This window comes from Syngnathus typhle, linkage group LG8, assembly GCF_033458585.1.
Source record: "Syngnathus typhle isolate RoL2023-S1 ecotype Sweden linkage group LG8, RoL_Styp_1.0, whole genome shotgun sequence".
NCBI lineage: Eukaryota > Metazoa > Chordata > Actinopteri > Syngnathiformes > Syngnathidae > Syngnathus > Syngnathus typhle.
In genome coordinates this window covers 10438294-10454745 of record NC_083745.1, presented here as the reverse complement: position 1 = coordinate 10454745, position 16452 = coordinate 10438294, and the positions used below count along the sequence as shown (strand labels likewise).

Below are 16452 nucleotides of genomic sequence, written 5' to 3'. Positions count from 1 at the left end.
CCGCCTTGCTGTCATAAATATTAATAGACCTTTTTCGCTTTTGCTTTGCATCCAAAACACAAATATGTCAGTGAGAGGGTTACATTTGGAAATGTGGAATTGTCTTAATATGTTGCAGGGCAGTATGGGTAGTATTGCCTGCATTGCCTGGAAAGGTGATACCCTGGTGCTCGGTGATGTGGATGGAAATCTTAACTTCTGGGACCTTAAAGCACGTTTGTCAAGGTATTTTTACATATATTTGTGAAGAACATTTTTGACTTGACTTTCCCTTTAAATATTTTTTTACATTCATGTAGCTATGTATTTATTTCAAATGCACGATGTAATGATTTCAGCGTGTTTCGTATTAGAACTATTTGAGCCCAAGGAATAATTTAGATTGCAGCCAATCGGCTTTGGACAAATACAAAGTGTTGGTTCAGTGTTATGCATTCACCGCAGTAAATATTATTATATTTACTTTGTGTATTTAATTATAAATGTTACGTTTCGTTTTTGTCAAAAAGATTTGTCTTGAATTGAATGGAATTAAAACGTCTAAAATTTGGTGAATCCTACTTGAATCTTGGTAATGTAAACATTGCAGACAGATGCTTATCCCTATCGTCAGGTTTTTCTTGTAATAAAAAAAGAATGTAAAACGTATCACCAAGGATGAAATTTTAGATGGAGGTTTGCATAATGGGTGATAACACGAATTTTAAGATGACTAAATGCCCCAATGCCATTGATATTTAGGGGAATACCAACTCACCGCGGCTGGGTGAAGAAAATTCGCTTTGCCCCAGGCAAAGGCAACCAGAAGCTCTTGGTTATGTACACCGATGGAGCAGAGGTCTGGGACACCAAAGAGGTAAGGCTTCATGTGAGCTTATGAGGATTGATACATATGTATTTAACTATGGTGCTTTCTACATTTCTGCAATGCTTAATTCCCATAGACACGCTCAAACAAAGTGGAAAAAAAATGATCTTCTTGCATGTGTGACATCGCTCAATTTGTGCTGTTGTTTTGAGTGCCAAGACCATTCACCTTGTATAGTTCATCAAACGCTGACTGGTCTTAAACAAATCGTCACATTAAATGCAACATTTTGCTGTACAAACACAGTGTCAAGGTTAATAAGCTTTGTATAGATAAATAGAAGCGAAAAGCAAGCCACAGAGATGTTAATTATTCCTTAAAGCGCCTTCAATCCTGACTTGGACTTGTACCGTAATTTTCGGACTATAAGTCGCACCGGAGTATAAGTCGCACCAGCCATAAAATGCCCCAAAAAGTGAAGAAAAAAAAAAACATATCTATATAAGTCGCTCCTGAGTATAAGTCGCCCCCCCCCCCCCCACCCAAACTATGAAAAAAAACGCGACTTATAGTCCGAAAATTACGGTACTTTATCTCAAATAATATTTGACAATCCTATTTTGAGCTCAATTTCATGCTTTTTACAACTTTAACAGACTGGACTTTATTTTCCTTTATATACACACCATAGCTTTTCTAGCAGGAATGAGTTATGGGGCCTGCAAAGGTGGACACAGGTTTATTGTCTTGTGTATTTAGCATTGTAGGCTGTGGGAATGTGGCTGGATGCTTTATGGGAACAGAGATAAGATGCACCGCTCAGTCCCCAATTGTAAAAGGCAGAGAGCAGATGGATGAAGTTGCAGAGAGGGGAGCCGTCATAGAAGCAAGGGAGGAGCAGGAGAAATCTCCCAAATGCTGACAGCCGGCTTAGACGCTCACTTTAGCACGTTCCCATTAAAAGCAGTTTGAAAAGGCTGTTTGCTGTCTACCCTTGTACATCCTGCATTTTATTTGTTCAAAACCATTTAAGGATTTTGTCATAGCTAATTCCTCCAGATGACATCTGTGGTAGGTCTTTAAACAGCATAAAAATAAACCGTTTGTGTTCATCTGCATTGGTTATAATCCTTTGTAGGTCCAAATGGTCAGCAGCATGCGCATTGGTCGCAACGTAAACTATCGCATCCTAGATATTGACTGGTGCACTTCAGACAAAGTCGTGCTGGCTTCAGACGACGGCTGTATTCGAGTTTTGGAGATGGCCATGAAATCCGCCAGCTATCGTATGGATGAACAAGATCTCACCGGTAAGCCAAAAACTGACGATAAAGAATGGATGGTACGTTGAATTTAAATTTGTGTGGTGTAGTTCTGCTCTTCCTAACACTTTTTTTTCCCTGTCTGCCCGTGTGACCAATATGTCCAGATTCAGTGTGGTGCCCATATCTGCTGCTACCCCGAGCTGCCCTCACTCTTAAGGCTTTCCTTCTACTGCAGCCGTGGTCGGGGACCTTCACGATGGACATTACACAAGTGTAAGTTCAAGCAGTAGCACTTATAAGTGTGTATCGCAAACAATAATAGAACGTAATTTTTCTCCTAAATTAGACATTTGAACATACATACATAGTACAAACCTATATGTTTGAGCATCCAGAAGAAACTCACAAATGTTACTAGTTTCCATGAACCAGGAATGTTCTTCAAAACAAATACGAGGCAACTCTTCAATTTCAATTTTTGCACACGCAAGACTAATGGCAGTTGTGGGGCATTGGGGAGGGCAGCTGGGCCAAGCTAACTTTATGAATTTTAATATCAGCCTGTGGGACCAGGTGGCAATGTCAGCTTTGAGTTGATTGCTTGGTTGTAGGTAATGTTAGTTGAATTTACCTCAATAGAAAACCAAACAGGCCTACAACAGTAGTCCGTTATAATAAATGTTCGTATTTACATAAATACTGGGTCACTGAGATGTTGTGCTTTTGTCTATAGTTAAAATAAAGACACACATATACACCACACTATTGCCAAAATTATGTCCCTGTATTTATTTATTGAATTGAATTATAGTTTTCTTTTTTTAAATGCATTTAATCATTCATGAATTCTAAAGCCAGTGTCTGGTATTTTTTTTAAGGTATACTTCAAAAAGTATACATAAAGCTTTCATGCTTCAGGTTTGCATATTTTAAGGGATATATCGTGTATCAATCCTGTAAACCACGTGTGTCAAACTCAAGGCCCGGGGGCCAGATACGGCCCACCAGATCATTTTATGTGGCCCGCGAAGACAAATTATGCATCAAATTTGTGTGTCATTACTAGAATTGCAAATTGTCTTCACTTTTAATAATATATATTTTTTAAATACTTAAATAAGACCAGTTTTTACTCGTCTGATTTGTTATTTGTCAGTTTGTTTTGTAGCTTTTACCGTATATAATATGAGGTGCTCATACATTTATTTGGGTTGACAGTCATAATGGCCTTCCGAAAAAAGCTATGACTACAATGCAGCTTGCGACAAAAATGAGTTTGACACCCCTGCTGTAAACAATCTTAATTTTAATGTACATAATAGAAATAATGCATGCATGCATGCATGCGCACACACAAATATTTTTTTCAACGATTGAAACGATATGATTAATTCAGTGCTTGTGTACTTATACTATATTGTCTCTGTCTCACACACTCTGCTTGTTTATCACTCAGCTGGCTCTCTCAGGATCTCAATCTTTCTCTGAAAACCAGTGTCTTCCAAGTCCTCTGGCTTTCTCTCTGTAGCACTCAGATTGCTTTTCTTCATCTCTCTCAACACCATCATCTCGTTTTGTCTCAAAGTCTCTTTGCTATCCATTTTCGCGGCACAAAAATAGGATGTAATGTTTTTTTATTCATTATCAACAAAAAGCAATGGAGTGGAATACCCAACGTTTCAACAACCCGTTCCATGAGTAGCATTTATTGAATGCGGCTACTGTGGATTGATATTTGTAAGCTGTATGTAGGTTGAATATGCCCTAGACAGGCCCCCTTCGGTAGAATTGGTCTAAAACTGTCACTCTGCAAGTCCCCACAAAATGTACTTGAAATGACTAGGATGACAACGATGTATTTAACAGTGGCGTGAATCTAGTAAAACATACATCTAATTAATCAATGGCTTCATCAATTAGTGTATTTTGAAGACAATGTTACAATTTAGTTAGAATTTGTTCTGTGAAGTCTTCACTATTCCATTAAGAAACAAACAAATCAGTGTCATTTCTGGAATAGCATTTCAAGTTGAATTTTGAGATGACAATATTCACAAAGGGGGCAGAACTTCTAAAAGGTTAAATCGAGGCTATAATTTGCAAGTTCAAGTTTTGTTTTAGTTGTTGACGTTTGTTTTTCTTTCCAGAGACTACAATGAAAAAGTCGAGATAAAAGGTTTAATCCAGGAGCAGCTCAATTCTTTGTCAAAGTAAGTTTTTGCTTTGCTTCATCTTTGTAAGAAGTGATTATATACATTATTTTCTATGAGAATTATACAAAATACGACAACTCTCATATTGGGGATTGTGGATGCCAGCATATATGCAGAAGTGGGCTTGTCTGGTCTTACCGTGTATCTGTGATGGACTCCCCAGTGACATGAAGAGTGTGCTGCAGGACCCCGAGCTCAGCCTGCTGCAGCGCTGCCTCCTGGTCTCACGGTGAGTTTCTCTCAGTATGCAGTGTCCTCTCCCCCTGAGGCTTTTCCAACTTTTTATACTTTCAGGCAGTCCAAAACAGCTTTTGCAAGTTGACTAAACTTTATTTAAAAAGCACACTGCAACAGTTTTTCGCATATTACATTTTACAGTATTTTGCATATTTCAGTGCTTTGAAAAGTTAGAGTACTAACACCCACTAAGGGACTGTGGAAATATACTCATCAATTTACTAGTTCTATTTTGGAAAGTATACTACAAAATCATTGTGGTCATTGTACACTCATGATATCCTATTATTTGCGTTTGCGAACGTTTTAATGGCATAGTTATTTGAAAATAAAACTAAACATTTGACTGATAGTCGATGGAGGAATAAGAAAAAAAATAATAGTACTGTGCATACGTCTTCGACCCGGGACTTCTGTTGGTTGCAGCCAAATAATGAACTCCATTTTGCATGAATTGTTTCATTACACAATTGAATTAACAAAGAATTCAAAAAATGTAAAACTTACCACGTAATTAATAATAGCATTATTATGCAAATCCTGAGTCACCAGACCATGACAGATGATTCACTGTAATGCTTAAAAATTGTTTTGTTGAATGCGGCAACAATTATTGCATCACAATTGCTTAAGATAAACATAATATGACGTCAGGTACTGGGCCAGTAACTTTGCTGTCATCTTTGCTCCAGCTCTAACGTTCCCCTGCAAATGTCAAACAATTCACGCTGTCTAGAATACAATTTAGTTGGTGAGAATGAAGGAAACTTTTCAGCTTGCAAATAATGAGAATGCTTTCCTAGAGCTCATGAATCTGTAATGCCTCTGCAGCTGGCCATCCTAAGTCATAATGCCACTGTTAATGTAGCCTGGTAACCTAGCAACAGCTGTGTGTCTGTGCAAAATAGCTAAAGGACGCTCGAAGTGGTAAATGACGATAAAAATAACAGAAGGATGTCGTTGGGCAGAGTGGTGGTGAGGTTGGAAAAAAAATATGTTCTGAAAGATGTAGTACATGTGCTTATTAGAAAGCTGCAAATACAAAAATGAAAGCATTAGTATTTTGATGTTGACTGAGGTGGTGTTGTGGCAAACTGCAGGCTGTTCGGGGATGAGTCTGACCTTCAGTTTTGGACAGTGGCCTCACACTACCTCCAGTCATTTGCTCAGGCTCATCACCTCAGTGTGGCCACAGCGGAGGGGCAGATTCAAAGTGAATCAGCTCAGCAGTCTCCTCAGAATCATCTGGACATCTGCCACGACATGTTGTGCGAAAGCTCCTATTTCCAGGTCAGTAAAAAGAGTCAAGAAACTTCCTTTTTTTGGGGGGGGGGTATTGACCACAGATTTATGTCAGTCAAGACTCAAGTAAAGCTCAGACTCGCACCCAAAAGCTCCATCGATCCTTTAGGTTTAAATTAGTAGATGACGTTTGAATCGATTTGCAATTTGATTACCGTATTTTCCGGACTATAAGGCGCATCTAAAAACCTAAAATTTTCTCAAAAGCCGAAAGTGCGCCTTATAGTCCGGTGCGCCTTATATATGGGCCAAATTCCTAAATTTAAACTGGCCCGAAGCATTGTGTCATGAAATCAATCATAAGTGGCCCGCTGAAGACTATGAATCATGAATCAAAAAGACTATGGTTCATTGTTTTGTGATTATAAAGTAATTTGCTGCGTCTGAAGTTGAAATAAAAAAGATAAAATGGAGAATGGTTTGATTTGGATTAAAAAGCTGACATGATGCATTAATGGTGCGCTTTATAGTCCGGTGCGCCTTATATAAGGACTAAGTTTTAAAATGGGCGCCTTATAGTCCGGAAAATACGGTAAAATGTTAGTTGTATCTACCGTCATAGAGGGTGGGTCCCCAAAAACCTCACATTTACTTATTTACAAACTTAATCTATTGAACTGTAAAGTACGGACAACGGCAGGCATTCACCAAACTGTTGTCTGCCTGCCACTAAAATATTACCTGTTAATTTAAAATCCATATGCATCCTCTTCCAGGTGAAGGGTATGTCAAAACCGCTTGCCCCCACACTCCCTGCATAGCTATGTCATACATATTGAGCTTCTCATTAAAAGGACCACACACGCAACAGTATGCATTCTGATCCAAGTGCAACAAATACGATTTGATACTTGCTTTTCCCTGAGCACTCAAATCCCCACCGATTCGTGCACAGTCCTCGTAAACAGTAGCAGCTGTCCCTTGTCCTCTTCCGTTTTAACAACATTGCTATGGCGACGATTAGGATTTTATTACTGCTATCCAATATTGCACTTGTTAAATATTGGAAATACTGTGCACATAGGTAAACTATTGACTTAATATCCTGTAGTGTGTAATTTTACCCTAAAAAAGCCTGCACTTCCAATATCCCCCACTAACCACATGAGTATATACACCAGCTGTCCTGCATATGACCATTTTCATGGCATTACAAAAGAAAATATTGATCAGAATGTTGCAACGTGATCTGTCTTCATGAGAGGATCAAAGCCCATGGAGCTAATGAGATCAGGAATATCTGCTATTTTTTGTTTATTTGAACATGCTTCTCAGGCCCAACTCCAGGTGTGGTCTTTGCCCAGAAATTGATGGGTCTTCACATACAGTAGCAGTGCAGCTGATGCTGAAAACCCTGCTGCCGCTTTGATATAGCATATGGCACATTTTATGCATAAACCAACATGCAGCTGCACTATCATATGTAATTGAAAAATAATTCGGAAATACATGTATGAGGACTAATGAGTTTAGCCCAGAGCTGTATGGGGGGGAGGGAAAAAAACAAACACTTTGTCTGGCCATTGTCAAAAATGTATTCTCTCGGAGGAGCCTGAAGAAAACGTTTCTTTAGACTGTGACAATTCATTCCTGATTGACATGACAAACATAATACTTATTGAAAAGACTCATTATATTGCAATTGAATGAGAAGTTTCAGCATTTCAAATTCTAATGTTTGGATTACGCAATTACAAATTCCATACTTTTTTCCTTCAATTTCATTTAAACAGGTAACAAAAGAAAGGTTAAAGGTGATCGCATTAAGCTTTTCCTCCCATATAAAAGATGGATAGAAGATTATGGTGAAAACTTGAAAAATGCCTTCTCTTTTCATGGCGCTAGAATACCATTGAAGAAAACCCACATAGGGATGGTGATAACATTCAAACTGCTCACAGAGAAGCCAGAACTGTAATTCGAACCCAGGATCATAGAACTTCGAGGCTACCGTGCATGCCATTCCATTGTGCCTACAAGATTAACAAATAAACGGAAGTATCTTTTAGATGGCGTTGAATAATTGAAATGCAATGCAACTTTCTAATTTCCCCTAGAAAGGCTCTTTCTGTAACCCCATCAAAGCCACCATTACTTCATAAAAAAGATTATGCACAATTGTGTTTTAATGAAAGTTCCGCTGCGTCTTAATAAGGGGCCACACTGTGAGCATAAATAGAAGGCTTTGAGGAAGAAAAAAAAAACTACCCAAACGATCTGTAGCTACGTTTGGTTTGTGTTGTCATCCGACAGCCGCAGTGGCAGCAGCCTGGCTGTAATTACTAATATCTGAGCCTCCAACAGAGAGCACACTGCTCTGAAGCTTCTTAACACGTTTGATTTATGCCCTTAGCTGTGACTCACTGAAGAATAAAGCGAGCAAAAAATAATAATAATAGTAATAATAGAGCTTCTCTCTTTTCTACACAGAAGTCGACACACTGCTCACGCAGTCACACACACCATTTTTGTGTGATGTCTTGCACGTCTTCTATTTTTCCTCACTTAACCAAAATGCTTTATTTCTTTTAAATCAGTTTTAATGCTAAAACCAAGTGTATGGCCAAGTTTGAAGGCATGCTATGAAATATAACAAGGAGTAAGGCACTTTATTTTTTAAGGACTGCTTCACAAGAAACACGAGTGGCTCTTAAATATTTTAAAACCTTCATAATGAATGAATATTCAATGTCTGTATAACCGCCCTCTATATTCGCCTAATCACTATTGGTACCGTGTAATGCGTGATTAGTTCTCTGTCCATGCAATGACTTGCTGATATTGAAAAATGACTGATCTTATCTTTGTATAACCTTCATTCGCCTACAGAAATTCCAGTTGGATCGTGTTCACCTGCAGGAAGTGAAGCGCTCCAGTTATGAGCATACTAAGAAATGTGCTGACCAGCTCCTCCTTCTGGGTCAGGTAACGACTCCACTTCCACCGCATTCACTTTCAGCCTTTCCCTCTTTGTACACAGTTGGGTGAATTTGCACATTTGCTTTTATACATCACCACAGGGAATTGTCAAGTTTCATAAGAGTTTATGGATCAATTGACTCTCTTCAGCTAAGATTGATAAAACAGACACAGCAGCTACACTTTCTGAGATCAATACAGCCATTGCTGAAACACAATACAGTCAAATCTCGGTTTTCGACCGCAATCCGTTCCAGAAGGCGGTTAGAGAAGTGAATCGGTCGAATTCCGAATCTATTTTTTCCATTACAAATAATGGAAAAAATTTAATCCAGTCCAAGCCAAAAAAAAGAAAAACGCCTTTTTTAAGCATTTTTTCATTTGTGCATTTTTGTCCGATCGCGCAACTGCAGCGCACAGCCGAACGCGCAACCGTTGCGCGGCTTTTTCGCCGGTCGTATTATTGTGACAGAGCCGTCGCTGAAATTTAGAACATATTTCCTGATTCCTGATTTACTTTCCAAAATTGTGGACCTCGGTGCGCAAGGAGCTTAGTTTGGTCCAATCGCGCAACTGTAGCGCGCCGGGCGCTCACTGTCGCATTGCTTTAAGGGCGTCTTTGTGTTTTAGGATGGCTTTACTGCTCCCACTTGCTTTCTTTGGAGGCATGATTGGGGGTTAATACAATCCTCAAAGTAACGAAAATACAATAACGAAGGGAGTCAGTCGGCATCCGGGCCGCGCGGTCGGGTTTTCTCGGGTCCTTTCGGCTCATCTCGCGAGGTTCGCCCTCCGTATTTTGTTCGACAACCGAAGCAAAAAATCTCGAATTTTCCGTTCAAATTCAGTCACTTGACACTGTCATCTGTGCTTAGTATTTAGCTAAATCAAGTACTACGTACTGTATTGGTGTGCCTAATATTGTGGCTAGCCGTGGTAAGCTTCTGTTGCCATGGAGCAGGTTGTTTTGTGGCTTATTCGGTTAGCCAACCTTGCTTTATGCTGTCGGCCAAATGAAGCAAGATGGAGGATAACAGCCCCCTGATTCCTCTGTAGGATCTCTGCCCAAGAGGATTGTAGTCACCTCACAATGTCACTGTTCCCTCTCTAATCACAGGCTGCAATCAGCAGGCTTTGTACTGGATGTGTCGCACCTATCTAGGCAGAAAGACAGAGGTCACTCAGCTCTGATACTAGCACAAAGCAAAGCCTTCAGGGCCAGCGGATAAAAAGGGTGATATCATCCATCCCCCTATAGTTTGGTCATTACTTCTTGCCTTTCTCAGGCTGCCATTATTGTTATCCATATCTCCATCATTACCTTCGGTTGTACTTTGGTCTTGCTTTCAGACGGACCGTGCCGTACAATTACTGTTGGAGACGAGTGCAGACAATCCTAGCTACTACTGCGATTCCCTAAAGGCCTGTCTGGTGACCACCATCACCTCCTCTGGACCCTCCCAGTCCACCATCAAACTTGTGGCCACAAACATGATCGCCAACGGAAAGTTAGCAGGTACGGTTTGAACTCTCATAGTGACTTTTTGTACTTTGAAAGGGTACACGCGGGTCTGCCAAAGTCTGCTTTGCTTAAATTGAATCTATGAAACTCTTGGCTTGAAATTGAGTGAGATGTATTTTTGATATGATTCATCACCTTGTGTCACACCCACTTAAACAGAACAGTCACACAAATATCACTTTTGGATGCCGTCCAATTATTGCATCGAGAGTATAGCGGATTCATATTGTCGAAACAAAGCCATCGTCGCTTGTTATCACATTGTAGCTTTTCCTCCCGCTGTTTTACCAGAGGGGGTGCAGCTGCTGTGTTTGATTGACAAGGCTGCAGATGCCTGCCGCTACCTGCAGACCTACGGGGAGTGGAACCGTGCCGCCTGGCTCGCCAAGGTAACGCAGTGGGTTCGTCTGCTTGAAGCATCAGATATTTGTGTGTGTGTGGGTAGAGGACAGGTTTTTTTGTTTGTTTTTTTGAGCGGGTATGATGGATATAAATGTTGATAGCACCTCGGCATTCACACGTGTTTTATCCAATTGATTCATTATGCTCATGCCTTTTCCATGTCTAGGTGTGTTCATCAATCGGGTACCATATAGTACCAAAGAAGTTTGGGGCATCTAAAACCTACATGAAAGATTTCTGTGTCAATTTAATAGCTATGCAGTGTAATGAATTATGAATGGAAGCCTGTGCTTCTGGCTGGATGCAGGCAAAATGAGTCCCTGTTGTAGTGTCTGAGTTGACGCATTTTTGCGGAACAAGCACTCCCAACATTAAATGGTAGTTGTCAACTCCCCATTTCTGTAACCCTATCTAACTGGCACTGACATCACAGACACTGAGTCTAATTATACAATATTCATTTACAATTGTGAGTGTCCAACAGCTATGAATATAACATTACAGTGTTACACCGCTATGGCAAGAGGATTGAAGCGCTGCGCTCCAAAAATGGTTTAAAATTGTCTATGCATCCCTCAAGGTGGTGGCAAAGCCCCTTTTCTGTCTAAATTAAGCTACTAATTTCACATCAACACAGTTCCCTGGTACCAAAATGCAGCAAGATAGTAGTGAAGCACTGCTTTTGTCTCAATAAAGCACTTCAACTCACTTTAGCTTATGGTATCTTCTTGGTACCATGAAATGTAGCAACACTTGTTATTCTAGCCTGAGCAGAAAAACAGCAAAAATATATATATTCTTTATTTACTGTACTGTATTTGTAATACAAGTTGTGGTTCCCTCCACTCACTTCCTCATAGGAAGTGTGAATTGAATTCCCAATCTGTGACAGTATGACTGTGATTGACTCGCGACCAATCCATATTGTAGTCAACCTCTTGCCCTAAAGTCAGATTGGATAGGCCTAAAATCCCCACAACGCTGAACAGTTGATGAATTTATTATTTTATGAATTTACTATTATTTCATGGCTGTTTGTCGATAGGGTAGAATTACACTAAAGAACTAAAAATACCTTTCTGATTCCCACACAGCCTTGTGGAGGGAAAGTTGGGTCTTGAGCAAGGGAGAACTGATTAGAATTTTTTTGCATCAGCATCATTGCACATGTTTCTTAACTCGGCTTAAATTTGTTTGCATTGTAATGCAGGAAGTGGTTATTTATAAATGTGTACAATTTTGTGCTGACCCAGATTATCTCACAAGCATTGTGCGGATGTGTTATATAGTTATATTCGTTATGATGCGAGCTCACACATTACCTTGCACTGTCTGTCACAAAGTTGTTTGCCTCATTTATATACGTACATATTCTTTCGTCAGGTGCGTCTCAACCCAGCAGAGAGTTCAAATGTGCTGAAGCGATGGGCCGAACATCTTTGCTCCCCGCAGGTCAACCAGAAATCTAAAACTATCCTCGTGTTGCTTTCCCTGGGCTGCTTTTACAAAGTGGGAGAGATGCTACACAGGTACGACATCGGCTTTTTCGTCAGCTTTATCTCTCAGACCTTCAAAAAAATCATTTAAGTCATGTAAATTTTGATCACCTATCTTATGTCATGGGCTTCTCTCTTTAGTGGATTTGTTTTCTGCATAGCATCCCCTTTTTTAGGCGGCCTTACATTTTGAGAGGCTTTCTGGAGACATGTAGTGGGTGCTACAGGGTCTTTTGCCTCAAATCAGGCAGTGTGCTATTTTCTGATAATTACACTTCTTTCTTCTCCTCTCTCCACTTCGCCTCTAGTATGAGGCACTTTGACTGTGCAGCTCTCTTCATCGAAGCCTGTTTGAAATACGGGGTCATGGAGGCCAACGACTCATCGAATATCCTTTTTCAAAATCCATTACACTGCTCCAAGGATCATTGATGGATGTACTGTTGCCGCTATGTTAAATCATAGCTATCTCTTGCAGACATGCAGACAGAGCTCAGAAAACGGTCATTAATTCAAAACGGAAAACACAACACCAAACAAAGGAACTCAACAATGGTTTGGAAATTTGGAAAATAAGTATTCAAATAGCTTTCTTTGATCCACGAATGCAATTCTCGAGTAAAACTGTTGAACAAAACAGTTTAAGCTTTGCAGGCATCTTTCTTGTATTCACCTCAATGAAACAATTCTCAAAACACCTCTGCCCAAGAAAACCACACTCCAGCAGGGTTAATTTGACAAACCGAAATTATCATAATTGTAATCAAAAACCTTACAACAACTGCCACTTTAACACATGCAGGGAAGTCAAATAGAGACAGACTTACTAAACTTTCTTTCCAAGTTCTCCTTGACCTAATATCTCCACATAAACTCATAGAGACGGCATTTTTGGACTACGCACGGCTGCTGCGCTCGCTCGGCCTGCGAGAGGGAGCCGCTCTGTGGGCGTCGCGGGCGGGCACCGCCGGCGAGCAGCTGATGGAGGAGCTGTTCAAGGGGGAGGGAGGAGGAAATGAGGTAGTGCTTGAAAATGACGAGGCCAAGGTAGTCATCGACTCTTGAAGATGAACGGACTAATGGCTGAGAATTAAGATGAACCAGGGAGCTATATCTCGTCAGCACGAGAAGACGGTGATGAGGTTCCGTTGCGTCATTTGTCAGTTCATTCATTCATGGTCTTCCCACGTTTGTGGCTATGACGAGTTTGGCATTTCGTGATATTTTTGTTGTGACGATGGGACCTTCGTGTTTGTCGGCAGCTGTATGAGCGTGTTGCTGCCTCAAAAGATCTTATCCTCCCAACGAGTGACGTCATGCACATTGTTGTCTGTTCAATTGAACTTTTAATATGGTGGGTTTGCATTATTGTCTGTGCCTGTGTTGAATACATTTTAGGCCAAATGTATGAACTTGCTGTTCTACTGCTGTGATGGAATGCAGCAAGAAGTTGGTACATTTCTTCCCCTTTGTTGCACTGCCTTGAAAGTTTACTCTCACCATTCATTATATCCTTCTTCATCACTGAATTCCAAAGCATTGCACTTTTAATTTCCCTTGCAGGACCATTCCAGTTGTTGCGCACCGTAGTGTGACTTGACAGAGGTTTTTAAATGATCAAATCTTGGATGTGCACAGTCTATCCCTGTTAGGTAACTGCATGGACAATGCAGCCCAAAAATATCCAAAACCAAGCCCAATTTGGAGTAATTTATTTTTGTTTTTTTATGGAAGAATTTATATCCTTCAGCTGAAAGGTGTTTGTGTAGTATCTGCAGAGCCTTCACAGCCAATGTTGATAATGCAGCCTTTAGAATGGTGCAAAAGATCTTTTTCTCAAAAAAAAAGATGACCAAATGAATAATTTGTGGGGGAGAATATTTCCTTTTTCTATTTCTACCTAGAGAATACCCATTCATCCAATAAAAATGCATTTTAACTAAAAAAAATATATATATATATTTGATTTAGAATCATTTTTGGGCGTAAATAAATAATAAGACACAGACGACAAGAGGCTAAGTGTTTGGCTTGGTATATATTATATTATATGATAGTTTATCAATAACTGCTTTCAACATGAGCTTTTTAGATGGACACCGTCTGGATTGCTCCCGTTGATGTGCACTTGCACAAGGAAGTGTTGCAACTTGCGCGTTCCCCCTTTTTTTACTCACCACCCTTTGCTTATCAAAACCATACATACGAGCCGACATCGCATGGACAGCCTTTGTGTGTTTATCCTTCTTGTGGTGTGTCAACCTGTCCTGCAGTCAGACAGAAACGTCTTCTGTGGGACCGTCAGCGTGTTACTGTGTTTCATAAACACGTCAGTGCTGTTCCCCACAGTGTCAATCTACATGTTCTCATGTAATTTCCCAATTCCCACTTCTATAAGTGGATGTAAAGTCTATATATTGTTTGTGCACTGTGCAAAATTGTGCACTGTGAACACATGCACCACCTTATCGCACTTATATTTTTTTACTTTCAATTTTTTTTCCCATTGAGTTGTACAGGTCTTGGGTCATATTAATGGTAGAAAATACTTAGTGATTTATCTAGATTGCTGTGTTGTATCACAACTGGCACTTGAACCGGGGTGTGTAGACTTTTTATATCTGCTGTATGTAGAAGAGCTAGTATATAATCACAGCACGATCAATGTATTTCCTTGCATCTGAGAATTTTGTTGTGCAGTGTTGTGATGGAAGAGACACACATACAGTACACACCGTACTTTTTAGCCTCTAGTAATGTGATGCTTTTTTGTATAATGATGTGCAAAGGTAAGTCTTGTAGCTGGAGCACATATCTTTTATTGCAATTGATCATAAAATAAGCAAACTTTTTTTTCATTATTGTCAGTTGATTGTCACACATCCTTGAAGCTGTACATTGTAAATAAATCTGAAACAACAAAATTATACCCCTATATGAATGGCAATAAAATGAGTCTACTGTACGTTGGTCATGTCATCACTGCACTTGTAAATATGGGCACTAGAGGAGGCACTTAAGCTTTCCTTCTGGATTATACTCCTCAACAGCAGACCACAAAGACCTGAGTCCTTTTTTTTTTTTTTTTCTTTCATTACAGCTCAGGTATAGTTAGAACTTTCACTCATTCGTAAAAGTGTCTTGAAGTGAATCAGCTAGCACAAACCGCTTCCGCCATTCATTACTTTTTTGGCTCCAAAGAAGGGCCAACAGCTGGCCTCCTCTTTTTCCTCACGTTTATTTATTCATTCAGTGACATGCATTCTGTTCTTTGTTCCTCAGAGCTCAAAGAGAATAAAAGCAGTGCAAAAGAGAAGGCCACACAAATGACTTGATTGTGTTTCTTTTATAACCGCCCTATGAATAACTACCGGAGAGCCGATCCAGCCGCTACAACCTAGTCATCAGTATGCAGCGTGCCACGGAGTATTTCTGTTCTCTTCTTGAACATGCTGCCTACCACCCAGTTAGCTGGCCCCAAGTACACTTCCCAAACAACCTCTCTTACTTCTGTCTTCCACCCTGCTTATGCTGCAAAACGTGATTAGGTTACTTGTATAACTTGTGCCAAACGTTGCTTTTAGTTTAAGAAGCAGGCTCCATCCGGGTTGGTTGCTAACTAGTCAGAGGGCACATATAGACAAACAAGTATTCACGTTTGTATTGACACCGATGGATTATTTTTTTTTTTTTTTTTTTAAAGTCGTCAATGAACCTTACATGTTTTTGGAATGTGAGAAACAACTGGAGAGCCAGCAGGAAATACTTAATTTGAGTTTAAACTACATCATACAATTAGCTGTTTCTAATATCCTTTGTATAACTCAAATTTCTTCTTGACATCTCGCATTATGTCATAATATCTGTTCAACTGCCAAAGTTTGATTGATAAGGTATAATCTTCTAGAATGGGTCAGACTAATGTTTGGCACATCTCCCATATAGTTCTGAGGTTCTGGGTTTGAATCTCGGTTCCTTCCCTTTGTGGCGTTAACATATTCTTGCGCTTTGTACTTTAGCTTCTACATTCCAAAAACATGATCATTGTCTTAATTAAAGATGTGATCGTATGGCTTTATACACGTCTGTTTTTGCCTAGCAACCAGTCAAGGGAGGCTCCAGCTCATCTGTTAGATGGCGAACATTTTGGTTGAACGAGAGAAGTTGAATGTCAGCGCATCAGATTGTCATGTTTTGGGCGGTAAGTATATTAAGCCGCCCTTTGTCATGTGGAGGTGGGGAGGGGGGCGAGCAGCAGGTCAGTCCGTTCCCAGGAGTGTGTTATCGT

The 16452-nt window shown here is 40.0% G+C and overlaps 2 protein-coding genes across 2 annotated transcripts in view; both read left to right on the top strand.

Moving 5' to 3' along the window:
• Positions 1 to 15129, top strand: part of wdr11 (WD repeat domain 11) — a 35368-nt gene extending 20239 nt beyond the window's left edge. Inside the window, exons 17-29 of the mRNA XM_061285238.1 lie at positions 119 to 225; positions 742 to 856; positions 1947 to 2118; positions 2238 to 2346; positions 4221 to 4283; positions 4450 to 4515; positions 5624 to 5813; positions 8655 to 8750; positions 10095 to 10260; positions 10558 to 10655; positions 12052 to 12197; positions 12473 to 12555; positions 13036 to 15129. Coding sequence (XP_061141222.1) covers positions 119 to 225; positions 742 to 856; positions 1947 to 2118; positions 2238 to 2346; positions 4221 to 4283; positions 4450 to 4515; positions 5624 to 5813; positions 8655 to 8750; positions 10095 to 10260; positions 10558 to 10655; positions 12052 to 12197; positions 12473 to 12555; positions 13036 to 13229 — 1605 coding nt within the window. The 3' untranslated portion in view covers positions 13230 to 15129. The remainder of the gene's footprint in view (positions 1 to 118; positions 226 to 741; positions 857 to 1946; positions 2119 to 2237; positions 2347 to 4220; positions 4284 to 4449; positions 4516 to 5623; positions 5814 to 8654; positions 8751 to 10094; positions 10261 to 10557; positions 10656 to 12051; positions 12198 to 12472; positions 12556 to 13035) is intronic.
• The window catches only part of vsir (V-set immunoregulatory receptor), a 292760-nt gene that overhangs the window by 178328 nt on the left and 97980 nt on the right, over positions 1 to 16452 (top strand). The gene's annotated exons all lie outside the window — the stretch shown is intronic.